General features: G+C 43.8%; 1 protein-coding gene across 2 annotated transcripts in view; it reads right to left on the bottom strand.

Moving 5' to 3' along the window:
• Nucleotides 1–13,151: 13,151 nt before the first annotated feature.
• The window catches only part of SFT2D1 (SFT2 domain containing 1), a 28,388-nt gene continuing 16,805 nt past the window's right edge, over nucleotides 13,152–24,734 (bottom strand). The window contains exons 3-9 of one of the 2 annotated variants that reach the window (XM_058289743.2): nucleotides 24,345–24,427; nucleotides 22,670–22,751; nucleotides 20,119–20,190; nucleotides 19,641–19,676; nucleotides 16,677–16,735; nucleotides 15,174–15,203; nucleotides 13,152–13,682 (exon numbers count right to left, since the gene is read on the bottom strand). In XM_058289743.2, the coding sequence (XP_058145726.1) occupies nucleotides 13,643–13,682; nucleotides 15,174–15,203; nucleotides 16,677–16,735; nucleotides 19,641–19,676; nucleotides 20,119–20,190; nucleotides 22,670–22,751; nucleotides 24,345–24,427 (402 nt within the window). In that variant the 3' untranslated portion in view covers nucleotides 13,152–13,642. The remainder of the gene's footprint in view (nucleotides 13,683–15,173; nucleotides 15,204–16,676; nucleotides 16,736–19,640; nucleotides 19,677–20,118; nucleotides 20,191–22,669; nucleotides 22,752–24,344; nucleotides 24,428–24,734) is intronic. The other variant, XM_004465923.5, reaches the window with a different exon arrangement.

Raw genomic sequence — 24,734 nt, forward strand, 5'->3', positions numbered from 1 at the left:
CCTCCCGGGCACGTCGCGCGCGGCCGTGGCGCCCGCCGGGCTGGAGCCGCGCTGGGCCTGGGGCTGCGGCGGCGCGATCGGCGGGAACGGCATGGTGCGGGGGGCCGGCCGGGTCCCGAGGCCCCTGAAAGGCAGAGGGGCGGGTCCCTGGGCGCTCAGGCCGGGCGGCCCTCACCCCGCGGGGCTCCCCGGGCACCCCTCCCCGACCTGCCCACCCTGCGCACCCACCTGCGTCCGGCCCGCTCAGCGCCTCCCCGCAGCGCTGGGCGCCCCGGGCCTCGAAGCGCGCGCCTTCCCCATCCCCGCTTCCTTCTGCGCTCAGGGGGGCTCCCCCGGGCTGGGGAGCGGCGGGCACCCCCGACTGGCCCGCGAGCAAGACGCGCTCTGGCGCGCGCAGAAGGAGGCACTAGAGGCGGAGCCCGGAGGGCGGCCCGGAGGAGGAGCCCGGCCCCGGGCCCACCCCGAGCCCCCCTGCCCCGGCCGTACCAGGGCCCAGCTGCCCCGCGAGGTGACCGCCTGCCAGGGACCGGCGGGGAGGGAGGAAAAGCGGGCGACGCCTCCGAAGGCTTCTCCGCCTGCCTCGCCCACCTCCCGCCGCTGCTTCTTAACCAGCGGTCCCTGGAAAGATTGCAGGGGGTATATAATAAAATCAACTTATTATCTTTATTTTCTCTGACCCCTAACTGAAATCCAGCATTTCTTTCACTATCAATAAATAAATTACAGTAGTGGTCATCTCTCCTGCCCGGCAAAGGGGTCCGTGGAGCAAAAAGGGTTAAGAACATCTGATTTAGAGGCTGGGAAAGGACCCCCGAGAAGAATAGGAGTCGTTCCTTAGTAATATTAATATGCTCAGTCCATGCGGTTTCAGAGAAAATCCTTGATAATCTCGCAGAGCTTTTAAGACGGTGGGAAGCCAAGCTACAGACAAATCTGGCTATAGGAGAAAACTGCCTGGAATTCAGAGATGGCGAAAAAAATTTTCAGGGAATCATTTTGGTTTAACTTTTCTATGATATAATACAACAGCCTGAAGACAATGCTTTTTAGTCTTTTTTTTTTTTTTTAAAGATTCATTTTTATTTATTTAATTCCCCTCCCCTCCCCCGGTAGTCTGTTTTCTGTGTCTTTTTGCTGCGTCTTGTTTCTTTGTCCGCTTCTGTTGTTGTCAGCGGCACGGGAAGTGTGGGCGGCGCCATTCCTCGGCAGGCTGCTCCCTCCTTCGCGCTGGGCGGCTCTCCTTATGGGTGCACTCCTTGCGCGTGGGGCTCCCCTACGTGGGGGACACCCCTGCGTGGCAGGGCACTCCTTGCGCGCATCAGCACTGCGCATGGGCCAGCTCCACACGGGTCAAGGAGGCCCGGGGCTTGAACCGCGGACCTCCCATGTGGTAGACGGACGCCCTAACCACTGGGCCAAAGTCCGTTTCCCGCTTTTTAGTCTTTATTCTTTTTTTTTTTAAGGTTTATTTATTTTATTTATTTCTCTCCCCTTCCCCCTTGTCCACTTTTGTTGTTGTCAGCAGCATGGGAATCTGTGTTTCTTTTTGTTGCGTCATCTTGCTGTGTCAGCTCTCCGTGTGTGCGGCACCATTCCTGGGCAGGCTGCACTTCCTTTCGCGCTGGGCGGCTCTCCTTACGGGGTGCACTCCTTGCGCGTGGGGCTCCCCTACGCGGGGACACCCCTGCGTGGCAGGGCACTCCTTGCGCATATCAGCACTGCACATGGGCCAGCTCCACACGGGTCAAGGAGGCCCGGGGTTTGAACCGTGGACCCCCCATGTGGTAGGCGGACGCCCTAACCACTGGGCCAAGTCCACTTCCCAACAATGCTTTTTAAATTAAAATCCTAGTTTATACGAATAAGCAAAGGAGTTTCAGTTTCGGTTTTATGATGATGGTATAGGTGATATTAGACTTTAAGTTCTGTTAATGAGTGATTGTGTGAGCAGGTTCAATTTCAGGTCTGTGAAAATAGTACAGGCAATATTAGACATTAACTTCTGCCTGTGAGCAACATGTGAGCAAAGTAGTGTAGCTACTGCTATCACAGTTAGTAAAAATGAACAAGACAAATCAGCACGGCCAACTCAGTCTAGCTGTAGAGACAGGAGAGCGTCCCTAGGATACTGTTTGTTGAATAAATGAATGATTGTACAATTACAAAGCACGCATTGAAGAGTGAAAGTTTCTTACAAGTCGTGCCCCTGTTTCCTCCAAAACAGCCAACTGTTTAGCTCTCTAAAGGTAAATTTTCCATAGAATGTGCTTTTTCTGGGCTAACCTGAAAACATAATCAGGTTAGCCTCAAAAGCTTCTCCAGGCAGGCAGATGTAGTTCAAGTGGTTGAGTGCCTGCTTTCCATCTACAAGGTCCCAGGTTCGATCCCCAAAACCTCCTTGAAAAAAAAGAGAGAGACAAAGGTGGGACAGATTTTTAGGCCCTGTAAATCCCCACCTCGCCTGAACGTACTTGGCATCCCTGCCACATTCTCAAGAGCAGCCCCTCTCTGCCATGGCTCAGCCTGCTAATAGGTTTGGGATAGTCTAAGTCCTAAAATATTTCTGGTCAATACAGAAAGCACAGGTGCTTTTAAGACCAGGTTGTACAGTTTCTAGGCAGGTAAGGGAAATAGGTCTTGAAGCAAAGGCGGTGAGGTCAAAAGTTTTGTGCTAAGAGAATGGATGATGGGTGGCGATGAAGAAAACGCTGACAGATGAGAGAGAATGGGGCCAGTGGAGAAGGGCTGGGGGCTGGGGAAGATGCCAGAATCCCATTTCTTATGGAGCACAGGAAAACCACAGAGAAGAGCAAAATCAACAGATAGTTGATTTGAGTACAGGTCCCAGCATTTCACAAGTTGTAATGGGATTGGTGACCACATGCAAAGATTATTTTACTTCTCTTCTAGTGGGCACATGGGATTTTTCTTGTTTTCCCATTACCTAACTCTTTTATGAGGTTTCAGAAGCTTGACGGTTTGTGGGAGTTGAAGGATAGAGGTGAGGGTGGGCTGGCAGGCTCAAAATAATAACGGCTCATATAATATTGATCAAAAGGCTATGTGCCGGGAAGCAGACTTGGCTCAATGGATAGGGCGTCCACCCACCACATGAGAGGTCCAGGGTTCAAACCCCAGGCCTGCTGACCCGTGTGGAACTGGTCCCCGCGCAGTGCTGATGCGCGCCAGGAGTGCCGTGCCATGCCACGCAGGGGTGTCCCCACATAGGGGAGCCCCACTCCCAAGTAGTGCGCCCCGTAAGGAGAGCTGCCCAGCGCGAAAGAAAGTGCAGCCTGCCCAGGAATGGCGCCGCACACACGGAGAGCTGACACAGCAAGATGACGCAACGAAAAGAGATAGATTCCCAGTGCCATTGATAAGAACAGAAGTGGACACAGAAGAACACACAGCGAATGGACACAGAGAGCAGACAACTGGGGGGGTGGGAAGGGGGAGAAATAAAAAAATAAAATAAATCTTAGAAGGAAAAAAAAGGCTATATGCCAAGAACTCTCCCAACTTCTACTGCCATCTCCACTCTACCCAGGGACCAGGCTTACGGGGGGTAAGTGTCACCATCGCACACCTCTACTGCCTGGGACGTATAAAACCCAATCTGAGCCCAGATCTTACCTGTTACACTCAAGGAGGAAAAGAAGTCTGTTGGTGGGGGGGCTGGGTTAAGGCACATTCACGCTTGTGCACACACACCCCAATTAGGAGAGATGCGGACATTTTTAAGCCAAAAGGGAAAGAATTGAACAGATGAATGCACGTCTGGCTGGAAATAAACGGGACTCTTCAAGCCCTCCTGGATAGCTGCCCCAGCCCAGAGGCTTGGAGACTCGGAAACGGTAGCGGCCCCTGACGTTTGAGAAGCAGAAAAGTACACGCACCAACCCAGGGAGGGAGAGCAATTCCTCTTCCCCCTCTCTCCTGAAATCCCCAGAGTAAGCGCTGTTAGCGAGGGAGTAATAATTATTTCCCACACCTCGTGGTGGGTTGTTGCCCAGAAGCGGAGGAGGAGGGATTTATCAAACTCTGCTAAACGCTGCTTGTCCCTGTCTAGCTAACTCTTCTGCTTGAAGCCTCCTGCCCTCTATAAATTAGAAGGCAATGTGGGAAAATAGGGCTTGTCACTAGCCTTGGGCCCCTGGCACTGTGACTAAAAGAGGCGATTACACCCTCGAATTAATTGACCTGAATAGCCAGTAACAGTTCCAGGAGAGTCACAGCAGGAGATATCCAAATTTGAGTTTCAGCAGATGAGACTGAAAATTGATGAGAGCAAAAAAGCATAGTCGAATTAACTTAGAATTTTCATGGGATTTTGTATATGACATGGCCAGGAAGAACACAGTGGTAAACCAACTATGGTAAAACTTGAAGACTAATTTACTGTGATCAGCCCATCAGTTTCAGAAGCATAGTTTTGGATTCACAAGTTTACAAGAGTTGATGTCTAAAGTAGACAATTCCATTCCATTCTGAGGCTGCTAAATTTATTATCTGAAATAAATTGGCTGATTCAAAAAGTCAAATAAGTTAAACCAACCTACATATTTAGAACTGTTCATATTTTTTACATAAATGTTATTGTCAAATTCAATCCATTTGCTTTTCAAATTTCAAATAAGCAATAACACATTTGGGAATAAACAGTGATTCTGTCAGATTGAATATATGAATAAAGACTTCATTACAACAAACCTTTAATAAAACATTTCCTAAAGTAATAAGTATGCAGAAAATAATTCAATCACCAAAACTGTACCACAGGTTTTAACTATTTGAATGAAAAGGCTGCAGTATAATGATCCTGCTTTGAAAAAAGCCATCTTTTGGAAAGTACTTAATTGCCTAAATCCTCATACCCAAATGAATGTTTGCCCTGACAGTAAACACATTTGTTGCTCAAGTTGTCATATCATGGAGTTAGCACTGAATGGAATTAGAGGGCAGTGGACTTGGCCCAGTGGTTAGGGCGTCCGTCTACCACACGGGAGGTCCGCGGTTCAAACCCCGGGCCTCCTTGACCCGTGTGGAGCTGGCCCATGTGCAGTGCTGATGCGCGCAAGGAGTGCCCTGCCACTCAGGGGTGTCCCCACGTAGGGGAGCCCCCACAGGCAAAGAGTGCGCCCCATAAGGAGAGCTGCCCAGCACGAAAGAAAGTGCAGCCTGCCTAAGAATGGTGCCACACACGGAGACCTGACACAGCAAGATGACGCAACAAAAAGAAACACAGATTCCCGTGCCGCTGACAACAACAGAAGCGGACAAAGAAGAACACACAGCAAATAGACACAGAGAACAGACAACTGGAGGGGTGGGGGAAGGGGAGAGAAATAAATAAATAAATCTTAAAAAAAAAAAAAAGAATGGAATTAGAGCTAGTAATTGCCTCAAAATACCAAGAAATTATCAAGTATCCTCAAAAAACTAACTTTTTCTAAAGCTATAGACTATATAAATCTATGGCTCAGAAAAACTTCAAGGAGGAAAACATTTCAATACTTTGTTTTTCTAATTATACCTTCTTCCCATCCCCTGTACTTCATTTCTGTATTTTGATTCAAATACTTTTACCTGATATAGTACTAAAGAGTAATACATGTAGAACTAAGGCTAAACCTGAACTTTAAAGCATGAAAAGCAAATTCCAGTTTTATAAATCCCATTTTATTACTTAACAATAGAGAACTTCAGTCAATAATTTAAAAATGCTTAAGTTTTTTCTTCTAACTTTGCTTCTTCTCTGAGTGGCTTTGGGGGTAGATGCTATTTGCTTTAAGGTCATTTTTTCCTCCCTTATTATTAAGATAATAATGGGCAGTGTCTATTCAGGACTATATAATCAGCTTTATCTGGATTATTTCATTTAAATCTCACAAGAGCCTTATAAGAGAAGTACTAGTAATGTTTTTTCTTCTTCTTTTTTCTTTTTCTAGTAATATTTGCATTTAGAGATGAAGAAACCCAAGACTGAATGGTTACATAACAGACCCAAGTAGCCACAGAGCTAGCAAGTGGCGGAGGTGAGCTCTGACTCAGGCAGTGAGAGCCCACCACGCATGTTCTCCCCTCCAATTTTTGGGGAGGTTCTTAATTTTTGGGGTCTCAAGACCCCTTTACACCCTTAAAAAAGTTACTGAACATGCCCAGAAGCTTCTCTTTCTGTGGATTCCATACACCGATGTTAACCTTAGAAATTTAAACTGAGACTTAGCAAAATATCGAGACATTTAAAAAAGCAATAAACCCATTATGTGGTAAACAATAAATCCATTAATGTCTTTTAAATGAAAAATAATATTTTCTAAAGTAAAAAAAGAAAATAGTGAGAAGAGCGGTTGGCTTAATAGACCTGGATTCTCAGACCCACTGCTACATGGAATCTGTTGTAATATCGCGTCATGTAGCCTCTATAAAACACCATTGTGCACTCATGATAGAAGAAGAGTGCAGAGGATAATGTCCTAGTATTATTATGAAAATAGTTTTGACCTCCCAGATCCCTGGAAAGGGTCTCCAGGACTCCTAGGGGTCCCTGGAACACACTTTGAGAATTGCTATAGTGGATTCCATATTTCATAAGGAACTGCAAAATCAGATATGGCTAACGAGAATCTTGGCTATTAAGCATGTTCTCTACTTTGAAAGCAAAATTTAATATTTGGTTCTTTCTTATAATAAATTATATCTCCTTATGTTTATCTTAGATCTTTATCTTGCAAATGTAAGTGTTGTTAATATAATACTGGATATATCTTATGGACTCACAACAATCCTATATGGAGGCAGAAGCAGTAACTTTTTTTTTTTTAAGATTTATTTATTTATCTACCCCCCTCCCCTGCATCTGCTCTCTGTGTCCATTCGCTGTGCATTCTTCAGTGTCTGCTTCTCTTTGAGAACCGATCTTGGCACCTTCCGGAGTGGGAGAGAGGCGATCATTCTCTTGCACCACCTCAGCTCCCTGGTCTGCTGATCTCTTATTGCCTCTCCTCTGTCTCTTTTTGTTGCGTCATCTTGCTGGGCCAGCTGTCTGGTCGAGCCAGCATTCCTGTGCAGGCCAGCACTGCACTCGGGCCAGCTCGCCATGCGTGCCAACCTGCCTTCACCGGAAGGCCTGGGCATCGAACCCTGGACCTCCCATATGGTAGACGGGAGCCCAATTGCTCGAGCCACAGCCGCTTCCCATTAACTCTTTATAATGTGGATGGAGTTTGTGTGCTATTATAATAAATGTTTATTTGGAAACATCGGGCCAGTGGATGCTTACAGGAAACTAACCTGGTGAAATAGAGTGGCAAAAGTTGTAATATGGTTCCGAACAGTTCCAGAATGAAAACAGCAAAATCAGAAGTGTGTTCAGAGACACTTTGTGGTAATGCTAATATTGTGAAAATAGACAAAATCCAGCTTTCCCAGGAGCCTCATTATCACATTAATTTCTTCTCAGTATCATTTCATGTGGACGGCACCATTCTCTGGTAATATCGATTCATTCCTTTGTGAATCCTGCCTTCCCCCCCCCCCCCCCCCTTGTTTTTGTGCTGCTTTCTGCTTTCTGTGTCCATTTGGTCTCCGTGTAGGCCAGCATTCCTGCACAGGCCAGCACTCCAAGTGGGCCAGCTTGCCTTCACCAGGAGGCCCTGGGAATCGAACCCTGGACCTCCCATATGGTAAACGGGAGCCCAGTTGCTGAGCCACACCCACTACCCTGACAAAAACTTTTCAATTAGAGGTTGGTAGTCTTGACTTGTTCCCTTTACCTCCTACTAGAGCAACTAGGTGTAAGTTTATTCTTGTAAAATTCTCTTGAAAGCAAAAGACAGTACTTAACTGCTTTAGTATGGGTATACTCGGACAACTAGATGATATTTAAGGAATTTTTATTTAAGATTCATTTTTTATTTATTTCCCCCTCCCCAGTTGTCTGCTCTCTGTCCATTCACTGTGTGTTCTTCTGTGTCTGCTTGTATTCTTGTCAGCAACACCGGGAATCTGTGTCTCTTTTTGTTGCGTCATCTTGCTGCATCAGCTCTCCATGTGTGTGGCGCCACTCCTGGGCAGGCTGCGTTTTTCACGCGTGGGGCTCCCCTACGCTGGGGACACCCCTGAGTGGCATGGCACTCCTTGAGTGCGTCAGCACTGCGCATGGGCCAGCTCACCACACAGGTCAGGAGGCCCTGGGTTCGAACCCTGGACCTCCCATATGGTAGGCGGATGCTCTAGCCATTGAGCCATATCTGCTTCCCCATATTTAAGGAATTAACTGATATCATTAGCCAGTCCCAATAGTCAGTATTTTAAATCTAGCCACTGCAAATATAACAATAACTGTAAAGGGGACTTTGGAGAAGCAGAGTATAATTTTGAAAGATGTTGCAAACATTCTTATGGACAGTTAAATCTTCAAGAAGTAGTTCGTGGCGGCGGACTTGGCCAGTCTGTCTACCACATGGGAGGTCCGCGGTTCAACCCCCGGGCCTCCTTGACCCGTGTGGAGCTGGCCCACGCACAGTGCTGACGCATGCAAGGAGTGCCCTGCCACGCAGGGGTGTCCCCGCGTAGGGGAGCTCCAGGCACAAGGAGAGCACCCCATAAGGAGAGCCGCCCACTGCAAAAGAAAGTGCAGCCTGCCCAGGAATGGCTCTGCACACAGGGAGAGCTGACACAAGATGACGCAACAAAAAGAAACACAGATTCCCGTGCCGCTGACAACAACAGAAGCAGACAAAGAAGACGCAGCAAATAGACACAGAGAACAGACAACCGGGGTGGGGGGGGGGGGGAAGTGGGGAGGGAAGGGGAGAGAAATAAATAAATAAATCTTAAAAAAAAAAAGTAGTTCGTTAATAATAAATAGAGAATAATAGAGGGAGAAACTATAGAGAGCACTAGAGGGAAGGCTCTATTTTCTTAGGTTACACCAGTCTGGGGATAAAAAAGTAAAGCAGAGTGCAAATGTAACAGTAACTGTTTTTACTTTGCCCCCACCCTTTGGTGCTGGAGCTCTGGTCCCTTCCCAAGACACCTGTCCCCACCTCCTGGCCCTCCCTGCCATGACAGCGACTTGGAACCCCCAGAGCCCCATAGATCATCTCAGGTCACTAGTCTATATAGGACCCATCCTTTTCCTCCTCGCTTTCTCCAGCTCATTCGTGATGCCAATGCCAGCTGCTGATGCCTCCAGGATCTGAGACTGTACCACAAAGCCTTGTCGTTACCTGTCACCTGTCACAGAGCCCTCGAGCACTAGTGAAGACGCCAGCACCACTTCTTGTTGATATCTGCCAAAGCTGGGCTGTGCCAGTGCTGCGATATGGTGAATCTTGATGCCTCTAGCCCTTGCTTTCTCTGAAGGGGAGGGGGAGTGGGAATTTTCCCCTCCTTCCTTCAGTACATTCTGGGAGTGTATGGCTCATTTTGTCCCCAAAGTCTCACAGATATGCGTGTAAAAGCAGTATTGGAGATATTTAATTTGCAGCCTCCTCACCCCACTAGCTGCCCAGGGGCTCTGAAGAGCCTGTATTTACCCAGTGCTCGAGCCGGGAACTGCTCGTTCATCTCTTCCTCCCAGGAATCCTATCAAGTAGGCCCTAGTATAGACTTTTTTTCCAGGAGGTACCAGGGATTGAACCCTGGACCTTGTACATGGGCCCTGTACACTGAGCTACATCCGCTCCCCAATTAGTTGTTTTGTTTTTCCAATTTGTTTGTTTTTAGGAGATACCAAGAATTGAACCCTGGACCTTGTACAGGGGAGGCAGGAGCTCATCCGCTTGAGCTACATCCACTCCCATAACCTCATTTTTAAACTTGCTCTTGAGATGAAGAAACTGAGGCTTAGAAGGTGAGGCATCCTGCCCAAGCTGATGCAGCCGGACAGTGCTGCAGCCAGCCTGTGCCCTTAACCGCCGTGCACCTGCTTCCCAGGCCGCCACCAAGCAGTGAAGCCGGAGCGCCACCTGAGGGCTACTTCCAATGAGCCCTCCTCTCGGACAGCTGCCCACTGGCCTTCCACCAAAGGCCAGCTGGTCTGAAAATTGAGGATCTGGCCGAAGCAACGGGCTCTGTCCACAAAAACGCACAGCCACGCCGACTTCTGCAGGGCGAACGTAGGGGGGCCATGGGGTGCAGGTGGCGGAGACCCCAAAGCCTGTCCCATCACCCCAGTTTTGAACCACCTGTAAACATGGCGGTGGTCCCCAGCAGGACGCAACTTCGGGCCCGACCCCCGTACGCGCAGTTACAGAGCTGGCTGGGAGACAAGGCACGGGAGGGCGCCGTGGGAACCAGAGGAAGAGGAGGGGGCCGAGGACAGAGGGTGGCTTCTCAGGTTAAGGCGTTAGGTGCCCCGGCCTCAGAAGCCAGAGTTCATGACTGCTACAGGACCCCTCCCAGGCGGCCCCTGCGGGAAGCCGGTCTCCCCTGGAATTCTCTCACCTGATCACAACAAGAGACTGACCTGTAGCTTTCATATGAAAACCCGCCATGCCCCAAAGGAGGTTTTGTCATAGGTTTTTTGTTTTTGTAGTAGGTTTCAGGGATTGAACCCGGGACTCGTACGTGGAGGCAGGTGCGCAACCACTGAGCTACACCTGCTCCCCCATCCTGGGCTTTTGCAGACCTCGTCACAGTTGGACCTTCCAGCTGATACAAGCTGTGGCCTGTCTCCTGTTGCACTTACAGGCTCAAAGACCCTCCACTGACAGTTTCTGGTGCCTGTCTTAGGGGAGGCAACACAGCCCAGTGATGAAGGTTTTGAATGTTGTAATCAACTAGATCTGAACTGAAAAAGTGGCCAGACTCATCCACTTACCTCGGCGTAGTTATTTAACCTCCCTAAGATTGAATCGCCTCATCTGTAAATGGGGACAGTGGGCCGATAGCCTTGAACTTACCGAGGCTCCTAAAGCACTCTGGCTGGGGTGAGGTCAGAGCTCACCAGGGGGGGCAACCCTCGGGCACTGCTAGCCCCTTGGGCCTTCTGGACAGCCTGGGAGCTCCTGGCAGCACACTGCTGGCCGGCAGGAGAAAGGCCCACCAGAAGCTCAAGGGCGCCTGGAACCCGTCTATCTTCAGGGCGCTCTCTCACCTTCTCAGTAGATTTAAGGACCCATTTCGCCCACCCCAAGGCCAACTTTATCAAAAGCTATCCCACATCCTGCGCTGGGATTCCTGCACCAGTCCAGCCGCTACCTTCCAGAGCTGGCTTTTGAATGCACTTCATTCCAACCATCACTCTCCATTCTCCAACTCTCCCCATCACTTTCCATTTTCAGAAGGCCCGGGTAGCTTTCCCAATGGGTTGCGTCGCTCTGCTCACCACCCGAGCCACCTGTCCCGAACCTGACTCGTCGGTGACTGTCCCCACTTGGCTTTCCTGAAGTTTGTTTTGTTTTTTTTCCATTTACACCTCCTGCTTCACTCACCTGGACTCCTGGACCGTCTCTGCCTTGGGACTGGCTGGACTCTCAACAGCCAAGGTGGGACAAAAGGTAAGCAAAGACTACCATTTCAATCAAAAAAGAAAAACAAAGTCTATCCGGAAGGAAATGAATTCAAATAGACCATTCCTCGGTAAGATCCACGACACTGCTTCCTGGCTAGTGTGTTTCTGTGGTGTGGCGACAAATGTGAAAGAATAAAATAGTTCAAACGAGGCAGCACAACGAAATGGAAAGAGCACGGGCTCTGGAAGCAGATCAACCTATACTCGAATGCTGGCTCCATGACACTAGCTTGTGACCCTGCGCTAGCTGCTTAGGGCGTCTAGCTTCAGCTTCCTTGTGGAAGTCTTACCTGGCAAGACTTTTGAGAGGTTTACCTTAAAGAGCATTACTTCTTTTTCACCTCATCTTGAGAACTAAGATTATTTTCTTTTCTTTACTACTATGTAATCTGTCAATTGTCTAAAGTTAAGATAACAGTTCTCCCCCTATTTTCAGGGTAAAGCTCAAGCTCCTTAAATGGATTTTCTGGGGACCTCCGTTAGAGCCATGGGGTGCCCCGTGGTTTCCTGTGCTTCTCGCCTCCTGCCCCTGCCCTCCTCGTCTGGCAAATTGCTCCTTGCCTTTGTGGCCTCTGGTGGCATCGCCTCTGCCCCCGACGGGGTGAGATGCCCCATCTCTCCTCTCCCACGACAGCCTGTTGTGCTCTCCGTCTCGGCAGTCACCAGTTCTTGACAACCTGCTACCACCCCTCTCCCCTACACGCTCTGCGGGCAAGGAGGTGATTTTCACCGAGCGCCAATCCGTGGCACGGTGCCCGTTTCCTTAACAGACCTCGTTCTTTTCCTGTATAAAGGGAGGGCACTGACCGGCAGTTCTCCACCATCTCCGGTCCTTTATAACCTGACTCTGGCCTTCCTCTCCAGCTTCGGTGCCCTCCACTCCCCTCCCCTTCTATACTTAGCCAACACCGAAGTAGCCAAACTAGCCCCCCCCCCCCCCCCCCCCCCCCGTCACTGCTCCCGTCACTTCCCCCTGTGCTAATGTGCCTGCTGTCCCTCTAGGACACCTTCCCCACAAGCTGCTCACTGGCTACCATTGCAGTCTTGTGACATCTTTATTAACTCTCCCGCGACTAAGCTGGAGTAGGTCGCCTTCTCTTCTGCACTACGGGATGGTGCTGCCCTTTGCCTGGCTGCTCTTAGGGCCCTCCGCACCCTGTTGCAGGGGAGCCGCGTCTCTGAACTGCACTGGCAAGCGGCAGGAGCCGCTAGGGTATTTCTGCTCCCTCTCCTGCTGTGCCCCCAAGGTGCTGGCGGCCACCGGCAGGCTACCAGGCTTTGCTCGCCCCTCGTCCCTGCAGCCTGGGGGGTGAGCAGCGGCCGCTGCTGCCAGCTCCCAGGGCGCCTCGCCTCCCCGCACCGGCTCGTCAGCCTCCCGACACCTGTAACCCAGCCCTCTACATCCAGTTCTTCCACGGGACTTCTCGGTGTGTGTTTTGTGTTCTGCATCCTGAATAACTCACGTATTAATACTTTTATTGTTACACTGTCCTATTATCTTTTACTTGGGACAGGGGTTGCGTCCGGTTCACTTTTCTACAGAGCGATAGCACAGTGTCGGAAGTGATTTTTTTTTAACTGCATCAATGGACCACCCACTTAAAACATTATAAACTTGATCCAGAAAATGTTAGTTTTCCAAGTGTGTTTATTTCAAAACGGTAAAGATTTATATATTATTTTTTATTACACATAATAAGCAATTTTTAGCTTAGAGTAAAAACTTCCACATTTTAAGTAAAAAGAAAAATAGATGTTTTAAAATGTAGACATTTCAAGAGCCAAAAGGGCTGAACATATCTTGTAGCACAGGTTTATCCTTAACTATTCACAGCTCAGAAGTCGTTTTAAAAGATTAAAAAACTGACTAAAAATAATTTACAATTGGTAATGATTAAAATCTCCTGATCTTTGGAAAAGCCTATTAATGACACATAATGAATTAAATTTACAAGCATTAACCAGCAGTTTAATTAACCATTTTTTTTTAAACCAGTATACAAAATTGTCTTAAACTGTCACTGCAATTGTTTCTGGAGTGATTCTTATATCAGGAAAAGCATGCTTCACCAAAAACAGAATATCAACTTTCAAATGTTCTTTTCCAAAAGTTTCTGATTTTCAGCTTATGAGAGAAGAACAGCATTTAATTACTGCATCCCTGGTGAAAAAAGGAGGAAAAAATACAGAATACAATAATCTTCCTCAGGAGCAAATTTGCAGAATATTGTCAAGAACAAATACACTACTACCTTTTTTTTTTAAACAATAAACTTAGTGTGCTCTCCAAAACATTTTCTGATTAACTAAAATTTTGTTGAGTATCTCTTGAAATCAAGAACTGAGACTTAGAAATACTTTAATTTTTGAAATGGTATTTATTTTAGGAAATCTTTACCAGCACATAGCTGATCTTAATAAGAAATCAATTTAATAATTTAAAAAAACAAAAATAACTAATTAAAAAATATAACTAATGAACTAGACTGATAAGGCAAATGCTTATAATTGAATCCTAAGAATGGCAAAAAAATGTGATCTCATTTAACCTTTTACATTTTTCTTCCAAAATGGTTTGTTTGAACTATTTTTTAATACTTCTATTCACTTAAAAGTGTTTACTTTGTTAGAAATACTAATAAAATCTGAGACTCATCAAGCAAATTCTACATGCTGCCCACAAGTACAGGACCCTGATATTTTGGGGAAGAGGTTGGCCTTGCCATCACTGCGGAGTCTCTCATCTTAAGGAGTGGACTTTATCTCTAGGTCATCTTTTATCACTATGGAGAATGACAAGAAATGTTGGCAGAGGTCTCCTCGATATAACCCAAAGGGACCGGTAAATCACCTTTGAGGACTCTTCTACTACGGCTTTCTGACCTGTAGTTGACCTTGTTTTGTTTTTTCTTATAAGATGTATATAAAAAATAAATGAAATGGAATAAAAATAGAATTTGCTATCAGTGTCCTTCATTGTTCATATTAGGCATATAATATGCTGGTCGTTAATATACAATGTGTGTTTCTAAATTTCATAAAAAAGCAAAGCCATGCTTCTCCAGCATATTGTTCTAAATCTGTCGGATTTTAAATTACACTTGGTTTTTTTTTTTCTCTTCACAACTAAATTAGTACACTTCTCTGGGAAAAAAATGTAAGAAAATGGCTATTATCTCTGTATATACAGAATAAATAGCTTCTGCTGGCTAAAAACAAAAACACGTATCAGACCTAATTTTCCCACTAACTTCCTATTTTATTTTTCAAGTAGAATTTCTACAACATATTTTCTGTTTTCAGGTATGGAAGGGTCAGGGGTCTCTTGTCAAAATCCCCTATTTGCAAATATTGAGATGGTAAACCAAGAAGTAAATTCACAACTTCTCAGTTCAAAATATTTACATTTAAATACTTTTATGACAAACTTCTATACTTGCATTTTCTTTCCTTTTATGAAGAAAGTCAAAGACATTTAAAAAAAAAAGACCCTGTGATCTATGTATCTTTAAAAAAAATAGATAACAAGAACAAAAAAAAAGATCCGTAAAGAATACTTTAAAGTGAAAATTAAATGATCAGAATTCATGTTCTTGTGTAGAAAGTAATTAGAGGAATTAGAAACAATGAAATGAGATTCATACAAACTCACCTTGCATATGGGATGTATGATAAACTATACCTGCAAGAAAAATTCAAGTATATTGAATCTTAATTTAAGCGATGTTTTTCTTCATGCCAAATGGCCATTGTCTGACACTGTACTAAAGAAAGCAGCATAAATAGTAAGCACTACCTAGGAACATGTTAAGCATGAAGATTATTAGGACCTGCCCCAGATCTCCTGAATTAGAAACTCTGGGTTTTAACAAGGGATCTGTGTTTTACAAAATTCTCCAAAATTTTGATGCTTGCTTAAGTTTGGGTGTATTATATTAAAAAGGCTACTCATTTATTTTTTAAAATAGAAATTAAAGGAAAATAAACTGTATTCTCCTTTAATGATAAACCAATTAACTACAGATTATGCAATAAAAGGCAAGATATTAGAAAAATAAACAAGAGACTCAATTTAAATTGCTTCATACTTGGATAAAAAAGAATTAAGCAGCATTGTATAATTAATCTGCAATATGCAGAGATTACAAATAACATTCACTGGTGTTACATCTATGGGCGGAAAGGCCAAAAGCAAGACTGACCCCAGATCAGATAACACCAAATAGGAAAGATTTAAAACAGATAAAATCAGGAAGGGGTTTACTGACTATTGGGAGGAGGCAAACAAGGCCTAACTTAAACGAAAAGGAGGATCACTTAAAGATACTTTATAAGTGGAAAGAAATTCCGACCACAGTGAGAGTGAGCAGGGCCGCCGGAGGGCGTATGCACTTCAGCCTGACACACCTTCCTGGAGCCGTTTGCACGGCGACTGGACGTGGTCCCAGGTACCAAAAAGGCTTCCTGGAGGAGGTGTGTTTGATCGGGAAGAATGGGCCCATTTTGAACATTTGGAAAGCAGGAGGGAGAGCCACAAAAGCAGAAACCAGTCTGTGGCCCTGAGGACTCAGAGGACATCTAGACAGCACCGAGCCACGGACAGTATTAGAACGAGCTCCACTTTCTCGTTCTTCCACAAGGTGGAGAGGGGCAAAAAGGGGTATTCCCTTGGCTCACCCTGGGATGCAGCTGCTGCTTTCCGGAGTCGTGTGGCGCCGTCTACATTTCTTTTCACCTGCCTCTAACGGGTTGGAGAACCCAATGCATCCCGTGTAATACGTAAGCATACGTAAGGATGGCGCCACGTGACTCCTTCCTAGAAACGGAATTCCGGCTTCGTAACCAAAAGCGGCCTCGTCACCGCCTCTGCCCCCTCTTCTTTTTACAGAGTGCTTGCCGTCTGGCGTCCTTCCTTCCTCTCCTCTAGTTTACTCTGGAAGCCCCTCCACAGCTCCAGTCGCGGCTCCCTACCGCGGCGGGTGACTTACGCCACTGACTCCGCGGGGCACATCCCAGCCCTCATCCTAGCTGACCTTCCAGGCACATGGAAACTACTGTGCCGAGGCTTGATCCCTTCAGAACGAAACGCTTACCACACCATCCGGGATTTTAATCAGTTTAAAAAAATTAAAAAAAAAAAAAATTAAAGACTTACCAGGTCATCGCCAAGAACTGCAATATGCAGAATAATATGGCCAATCCCTTCTTGTGCCACTGACGACAAAGCAGAGGAACAATACACTTAGAATTTTAAAAAGATCTTTTTTGCAATCGAGTTCAGTTTCCCCCTTCAAAACATATAGATGATGTATTCTCTTTATTAAATTTTCATATGACATTTGGACTTTCTCTCAGCCTCAAAACCGTGAGCCAATAAATTCCCATTGTTTAAGCCCACCCATTGCACGGCATTTGCTTGAGCAGTCAAGGAAACTGGAACATAAGCCTCGGTTAAAATTCCAGGGCCTATTACTAAGCTCAGTACACTTTAATATGCTTTGAGATTTAAACAGGATCTTCCTAAAGAAAAAAACAAGTTCTGTGGTGGAAAATTATTTAAATCTTGGTCTCTCAGCTTATCTATAGTTCTTTAAATAATGACTCAAGTTTCTAAACACTGTGTCTTAGATTTCAGGCAGACCCTAAACCGAAAATGACGGAAGCAGATGTGGCTCAAGCAATTGGGCTCTGGTCTACCATATAGAAGGTCCAGGGTTCAATATCCAGCGCCTCCTGGTGAAGGCGAGTGGGCCCACGCAGAGTGCTGGCCCAAGCAGAGTGCTGCCCTGCACAAGAGTGCTGGCCCACACGGAAAGCTGGTGCAGCAAGATGACGCAACAAAAAGAGACACAGAGGAGCGATAAGAGACGCAGCAGACCAGAGAGCTGAGGTGGCGCAAGAGAATGATCGCCTCTCTCCCACTCTGGAAGGTCCCAGGATCAGTTCCCGAAGCCGCCTAATGAGAATACAAGCAGACACAGAAGAACACACAGCAAATGGACACAGAGCAGACGATGGAAGGAGGGGGGAGAAATTAAAAAAATAAATCTTAAAAAAATAAAAATACATAAATAAAAAATGAAACCAAAGTTTGTAATTTACTAAACTGATGATTTTGGATGGAAGGATGATGAATGGAAATTGAATGACTTATTCCATTGATGCATAGTGCTATATATTTGTGAGAGATTCATTAAGAAGACTGAAAAAATAAGTAGATTTGCAAAACACTGTCATTAAATTAAAATTTAATTTTCCCCAAGTTTCTGTTTGGGGTCCTTGGGATGACTATTCTAAGTGAATAAATGGAACTGGGACGAAAATCAATATGACAAATTTAAGATTCAGTTGGTCTGAAAATTAAATATCCATGACAAACATTTCTAAAATTGTCTGTATTCATTAATAAAAAGAATGCTAAATACATGATACTAAGTAAATGTTACTGAAATAACTGCATAGGCTAAAAATATTAAAATTCTTTAAGTGTCAGGTCTTTGAGGTCAATGTTAACTTTTCTAGAATCAAGATTTAAAGTTCCACTTAGTTATATTCGTATCCCAGGTAGAATTTACAAATTTTAATCACTTTCACTTGCTCCTCATTTTATTTTACTTTATTGAAGGGAATTCATATTTTCTTATATTACAGTCTTTGCGAATAATATAAAACAAGTAGTTTCCATGGCTGTTTTGAAATGATGTATTTAGAAAATTCTTTTCAGTTATAATTAGGAAATGGCATGTAAGCGAATTCTCTTATAACCAAGATTTGTCCTTACCATCATCAAAACCAAAAACGAAAACAAGAACATTTTCTGACAGAATATTTGTAAAATTTACTATCCACTACTCTTTCCTCTTTAAGCAGGATAGTTTTTTCAAGAGTTTCCTCAAATGCTTTCAGGAAATATACAGAGCATAAGAAATAAATAACATGAAGAACAAGAATCATGAATAAGTAAAGTGAATTGTAATAATGTAACTTCTTTAAAGTCTAGTGAAGTTGTTTAACCTTATCTCTAAGTGGCACAAGATTGACTTGAGTTCTTTTGTCTTTTTTGTTAATTTGTTTTGTTTTCTGGCCCTCTCCCTTGATTAGTTTTGTGGGGGAAAAAGGGAGTAATTTAGGCTAAGAGACTTAGAGTGGAGTTGGAGACCTATCCGTACAGAAAGGCCCTGACCATACCTTGAAATCCCAGAACTGGCTAAGTTAAAAGCAAAACCCAAGCAGCGAACAAACTCATTCCCTTTCTGACAAAAACACACACACACACACACACACACACACACACAAAAGAAACGAAACCTATTTCTAAGCCCCTTGCCCTAACCAACTTCTCCTTTTTCTTCTTCCTCTTTTGCCTTTCTTTAAAAAACTCTTGTTTGGTGAGCGGATGTAGCTCAGTGGCTGAGTACCTGCTTCCCACATATGAGGTCCTGGGTTCAAACTCTGATATCTCCTAAAACATAAATAATAATAAAAACCCCTTGGGGAATGGGGTATATGGGGACCTCTTATATTTTTTAATGTAACATTTTGTGTGATCTATGTATCTTTAAAAAAAAAAAAAAAAAGATAAAAAATTTAAAAATCCCTTGCCTCACAGCCCCAACTTAGGAACAATTTCAGTCAGTTCTAAGACCCCACAGAACTGCTTCTGCTGCTTTACAGCTACATTTGTTACTTCTTGGTAGACGGTTTTAACATCTTGCTGCTCGTTAATGCACTTGCCTCAGCGGCTGTACCCTCCTCGCCCCCCAAAACCACAGCACAACCACACACAGAACATGGATTCTAGCGAGGGCCTCTCGTATTTCAGGTGAAAGGTGTTGGTAGAGTAGTCAACCTAATCTCAGACGAAGTATGTAGGTAAGTGTGTACGTGCTCATTAACTGACCTCTGACTAGGTTTAAGACGGCAGAATTTACCGCAAGTCTAGCCACTAACAGGATGTTACCCTATCACCTTTTAGGGGCACCCAATCTTTGGAGGATTTTAAGAAACCAGACTTTGGGCTGCATTTAGATGAGAGTGGGATGACACTTTACCCCAAAGAAATAGCCTCAGTTAAAGGGCGTGCTTTTAGTCGAAAGCCAGTGTGGCTGATGGAACTTACCCAGAAAACAGCACACAAGGTAAATACAAAACACAGCTATGTGGGAAAAAAGAAAATATAAATTGTAAATTTAAAATCCTTTTAAAAGACTCACAAAAACACATAAACTATTCTGAATTCATTGACATAGATACTATACCATAAAACAAAATTAATGAGACAGTTGACTCTAGTTTACTTATATTTTCCATGAGTGTTTAAAAGTTTTACTTTTAAAGACTATGACTACAATATTCCTTGGAAATTGGTAGCACCTAATAAATAATCTGTTGACTAAGTAAACAAAAAGAATATTTGAAGAATGTTTTAGAGTGGCAAAGACCTTTTTAAGAAGTGGTTATCTTAATGTTTACTAATAAAATACTGCTAACAGTATTACTTTGTGCTACTGCTAATACACAGTAAGTTCTATTTTACTTAGGTTTTACATAGACTACTATAATTTTTCACACAGAAAAATTACATAATCATTTTATACCCCCGTGGAAGCAATCCTGATCATCCCTTCATCTCTGTCACCCAAAGCAGGCACTCGAGTGAAAAGGAGAGGCTGTTTAAAGAAATGGGGATAAACAGGCAGTTTGGAATTAGAAAGACCTACACCCAAACCCCAGCTCTGAGGCCCATTATCTGAGTTCCTCATTAAGTTATTTAATTTGTCTAGATCTCAGTGGTGCTCTTTTTCAAATGAAAACAATTTCTACTAAACTACTTTAAAGGGCTGCTGTAATGAAAAAACTAAATATGACCTGAAGGCACTAACGGAGGGCCATTTGAAAGGGTTGCCATCACTGTTAGGCAAATTTTATGTCCATAGCAAATCACGACCAAGCAAAGCGTTAACCTGGAAATGCTACGATTCATGAGATCACCAAAGTGAAATCATGTAAGTGATGGTCCCTTTTGGGAAATAGTTTGCATTTCCAAATGTTAGTTTGAAAGAGCCGACTTTCTCTCAATTTTATTCTTGCTTGTCTAAAGTACAGTAAGTTACTAAAACTGTTGAGTGATAGATAAAAGGATTCTTTAATACAAAAATCTAAGTAAAATCTTAATGGTATATAAATATCTAGTAGTCTAAGTATAAAATAATCTAATTGTATTATATTTCTCAATAACCTAAAATTAAATGTTTATATACATGTTACTATACATGCTAATAAAGGAAATTCAAAGCAACTAGGAAAGTTAGAAAAATGGCAATAACATATGATGATACTGAATAAGGACATCAAAAATTAATCTAAAAAATAAGTTTGTTCACTGATAAGAAAATGGGAAAAGACAATTAGAGTTGAAAATCATTTCCTTATTTATAACTGTATATAAGTTAGTAGTCCTTGAAAATTAATAAATATTAATAGGCAAAATCAGAAATTTGCTAATGCTGATATTTAAGTTCATAAATATCTTTGGCGTTAAGCCAAAGAAATCTGCGACCAAGTTAAGAACCTCAAACAGTTGTAGAGGAGGAACCTGGGTTGCTTTGGCTGTAACATACAAAACAATTATTAGCTAAGAACCCTAAAAGGCAATGATGGAAACCTATGTATTTAAGTATAAGCATAAACTTTTATCCACCCATTCCTCCAAGTTCAAAGATAGAGAATGACAGCATGAGTGTGGCATATTGTCCACAATACAGCACACAGACCATTTGAAGATACTGCTATAGAAGCCATACTCTTAGAACTATTTGTCAGAAAGGCAGAGGAAGGGGATAAAAGCAATATGATGGGCTATTTATGTGATTGCCAAGGCTCTCTGAGAAGATTCAAAGGGGTTTAGACATAATCTCTCTTCTACTGCTACTCTCCAAAGAGTGCCAACACTCATTAAGAAACAGTCTACCATACAAGCCCAGGTATTGGTCCTTCTGAGGGGTACAGAGACCCACAGGTTTTATGGTCACAGCAGATGGAGTTCAGTGCCATGTCATTTGGCCGTACTTTGGAGTTTGTGTTCCTGAGTATGATGGAGCTGGACTCAGATGTGATCTTTGTTCACAAGCCTCTCCTGTTACTTTTACCAGACCTGTGGTTGGCACTGGGGTTTGGTGTATGCTCAGGGGACCTAAATCTCTGGACTTTCCATGTGAGAGCCAGGCCCTGAGCCTCAAAGAGACCTGCAACTCCTACCCTCTGGTTTATTGGTCTTACCCTGGTCAGCTAACAGGGAGGTGAAGAAGGTCAACCACCACACCAGGGAACCAAGAGTGCCTACAACTGCAAGCAGGAGAATTGCATCCATCATCCATGTGGAATCTAAGCCCCTCTTGATATAGAGGTGGAGTGGGCATAGCCATCCCAGGGTCCACAGGGAGGAATAAAGTATGGATTAGAGTGGACTTACTGATATTCTATTCTGGAACTACTGTGATTAGTAATCGAAGAAAATGTTGCATTAATGTGGAGAAAGTGGCCATGGTAGCTGCTGAGGGTAGGGACAGGGAAGAAGAGATATGATGTGGGGGCATTTTCAGGACTTGGAGTTGTCCTGGGTGGTACTGCAGGGACAACTGCTGGACATTATAGGTCCTGCCATGGCCCACTGGGTGGACTGGGGGAGAGTGTAAACTCCAATGTAAACCACTATCCACATGGTACAGCAGTGCTCCAAAATGTATTCACCAAATGCAATGAATGTGCCACAATGATGAAAGAGGTTGTTGATGTGGGAGGAGTGGGGTGAGGGGGGTGGGGGCTATATGGGGACCTCATATTTTTTGAATGTAACATTTAAAAAAATTTAAAAAAAAGAAACAGTCTACCAGGCTTAAAAATGAAAATACATCTAGCTCTAATCTTATTTTAAATATGTATCTATGTTAGTTACATGCAAGTATGAAGCAAGCTTTATCTAGCCAAAAATTTTAGATAATATGGCATAATCCAAACTTTTAAAGCACACAGCCTTAAGGATATAATTATTATATACAAGAAAGCTATAACAATAGAACATATATAAGAGCTGGCAATTATGTACAAAATATACTTAAATTTTTAAAAAAATTATCATTATTTACTTACAAGCATAAGAATTGTTGCAAGCAATCTTGTAGTTTCAAACATTTTCTTCAGTTGCTTCATGGGTCCCATTAAAAAACATGTACTATTTGAAACAAACACAAGAATTGAGATATGGGTCTACTAATTTGCCAGGTTATATTAAAAAAAAAAAAAACTTTAAAAGAAAAAGAAACCTTACGTTTATTTAGTAAAAACTTCTCACTAAGTATTTTTTTTTGCCTTTATACTAAAAGGAAATGTTCATATTTTAGGTTTCTATTATACATAAATGCCTTTTTACAACATACTTCCAGCATTATTTTATAGCTATGGGTGAACACCAAAGATAGAGTGATCCTAAGCTAGTAAAGCAGTTTCTTCTTAGTTTGTACCAATCCAGTCGCTTCTACTCGTTTCTCTCTCTACACAATGAACTTCAGAACAAGGAAAAACAACTTCCATGCATGACTGTCAAAGTAACCGACTTCCTAAATGAGGCTCCTTTTATATTGTAATTTGAAGGAGAATCACTGTCAGTTCCAAAAACCACCAAAATTCATCATTACAGGTACGAGCATCTGAAAGTGGACTGAGCTGGCCTTGGCCCGTGTCACATTCCCTTGATAATACCTCTGGATGGATGCCGAAACTTCTAAAGGAAGGAAAGAGCGCAGAGCGCCAATGCAGAGCTCATGTTTGTTAACTCTTCCGACAGACATCAGCCCGAAGCTGCACCGCAGACTCCCCCGAACACGCACTCTAAAGCAGCTCCGCCAGGCGCTACGGCGGCGCCTTATGCCAACTCCGCATGGTGCAGCTTTTCTTGCTTAGGATTGACTGTCTCTCGGCACTAAAAGGTAGGCACCATGATAGCAAGCAACGGAGCACAGTGGCTAAAAGCCTGGGCTCTGGAAACAGACCGTCAGGTGGGAAGCCTGCCTCAGGGACCTGTTATGTAACTGTGGGCAAGTTACTGAACCTCACTGTGCTATAACTTCCAGCTAAAAAATGGGGACAATAATAGCACCTCCTCATAAACTTGCTGTAATAAACATAAAGCACTTAGGATAGTCCCGAGCACACAGTACGTACCCCAAACACTAGCTAAGCTTTATCACTTATATTTTGCCTAGAATGGTAGGTGGCACATAGGAGTCCATAAATATTTAGTGAACAAATCCAAATGTTTTGGCTAAATTCACGATATGTATGGAGATGAATATATCCTATTAGGGAAGTGCTTAACAGAAAGGTATGTTGGGAAACGGACTTTGGCCCAGTGGTTAGGGCGTCCGTCTACCATATGGGAGGTCCGCGGTTCAAACCCCGGGCCTCCTTGACCCGTGTGGAGCTGGCCATGCGCAGTGCTGATGCGCGCAAGGAGTGCCGTGCCACGCAAGGCTGTCCCCCGCGTAGGGGAGCCCCACGCGCAAGGAGTGCGCCCGTGAGGAAAGCCGCCCAGCGTGAAAAGAAAGAGCAGCCTGCCCAGGAATGGCGCCGCCCACACTTCCTGTGCCGCTGATGACAACAGAAGCGGACAAAGAAACAAGACGCAGCAAATAGACACCAAGAACAGACAACCAGGGGAGGGGGGGAATTAAATAAATAAATAAATCTTTAAAAAAAAAAAAAAGAAAGGTATGTTTATAGTAACAGCAAACAAGATATCTTGAGAAGCCAAACTTAACATACACACCTGGCTAATGCAGAAATATTTCCAAGAGTATAAAACACTGCAAAAAGTTTCATGCCTTGGGGAAGCCACAGCAATCCAGTTCCCTAAGTTAAGATATCACAGTTATTTAAAAATAATATATTATTTTAATGGCTTAAAATATAAACATGCTACTCTAGTAACAATGATATCATATACATTATGTTGTAAAAATATGAATGTGCTAGTATATAGTCTTGATTACATAGTAAAGAAAATCATTTAATTTCAATGTTATTTGTGAATCTTCTGCCTATTTGCATATAGGTGCATGTAAATAAGTCATAATGAAACCATTTATTTGTGGGTCAACGTCACTTTGTGTAAATAAAATATTCTTTTTAAATGGCTGGTTAAAAAAGGGAATAAACA

Source organism: Dasypus novemcinctus, chromosome 28 (genome assembly GCF_030445035.2).
Source record: "Dasypus novemcinctus isolate mDasNov1 chromosome 28, mDasNov1.1.hap2, whole genome shotgun sequence".
Lineage (NCBI taxonomy): Eukaryota > Metazoa > Chordata > Mammalia > Cingulata > Dasypodidae > Dasypus > Dasypus novemcinctus.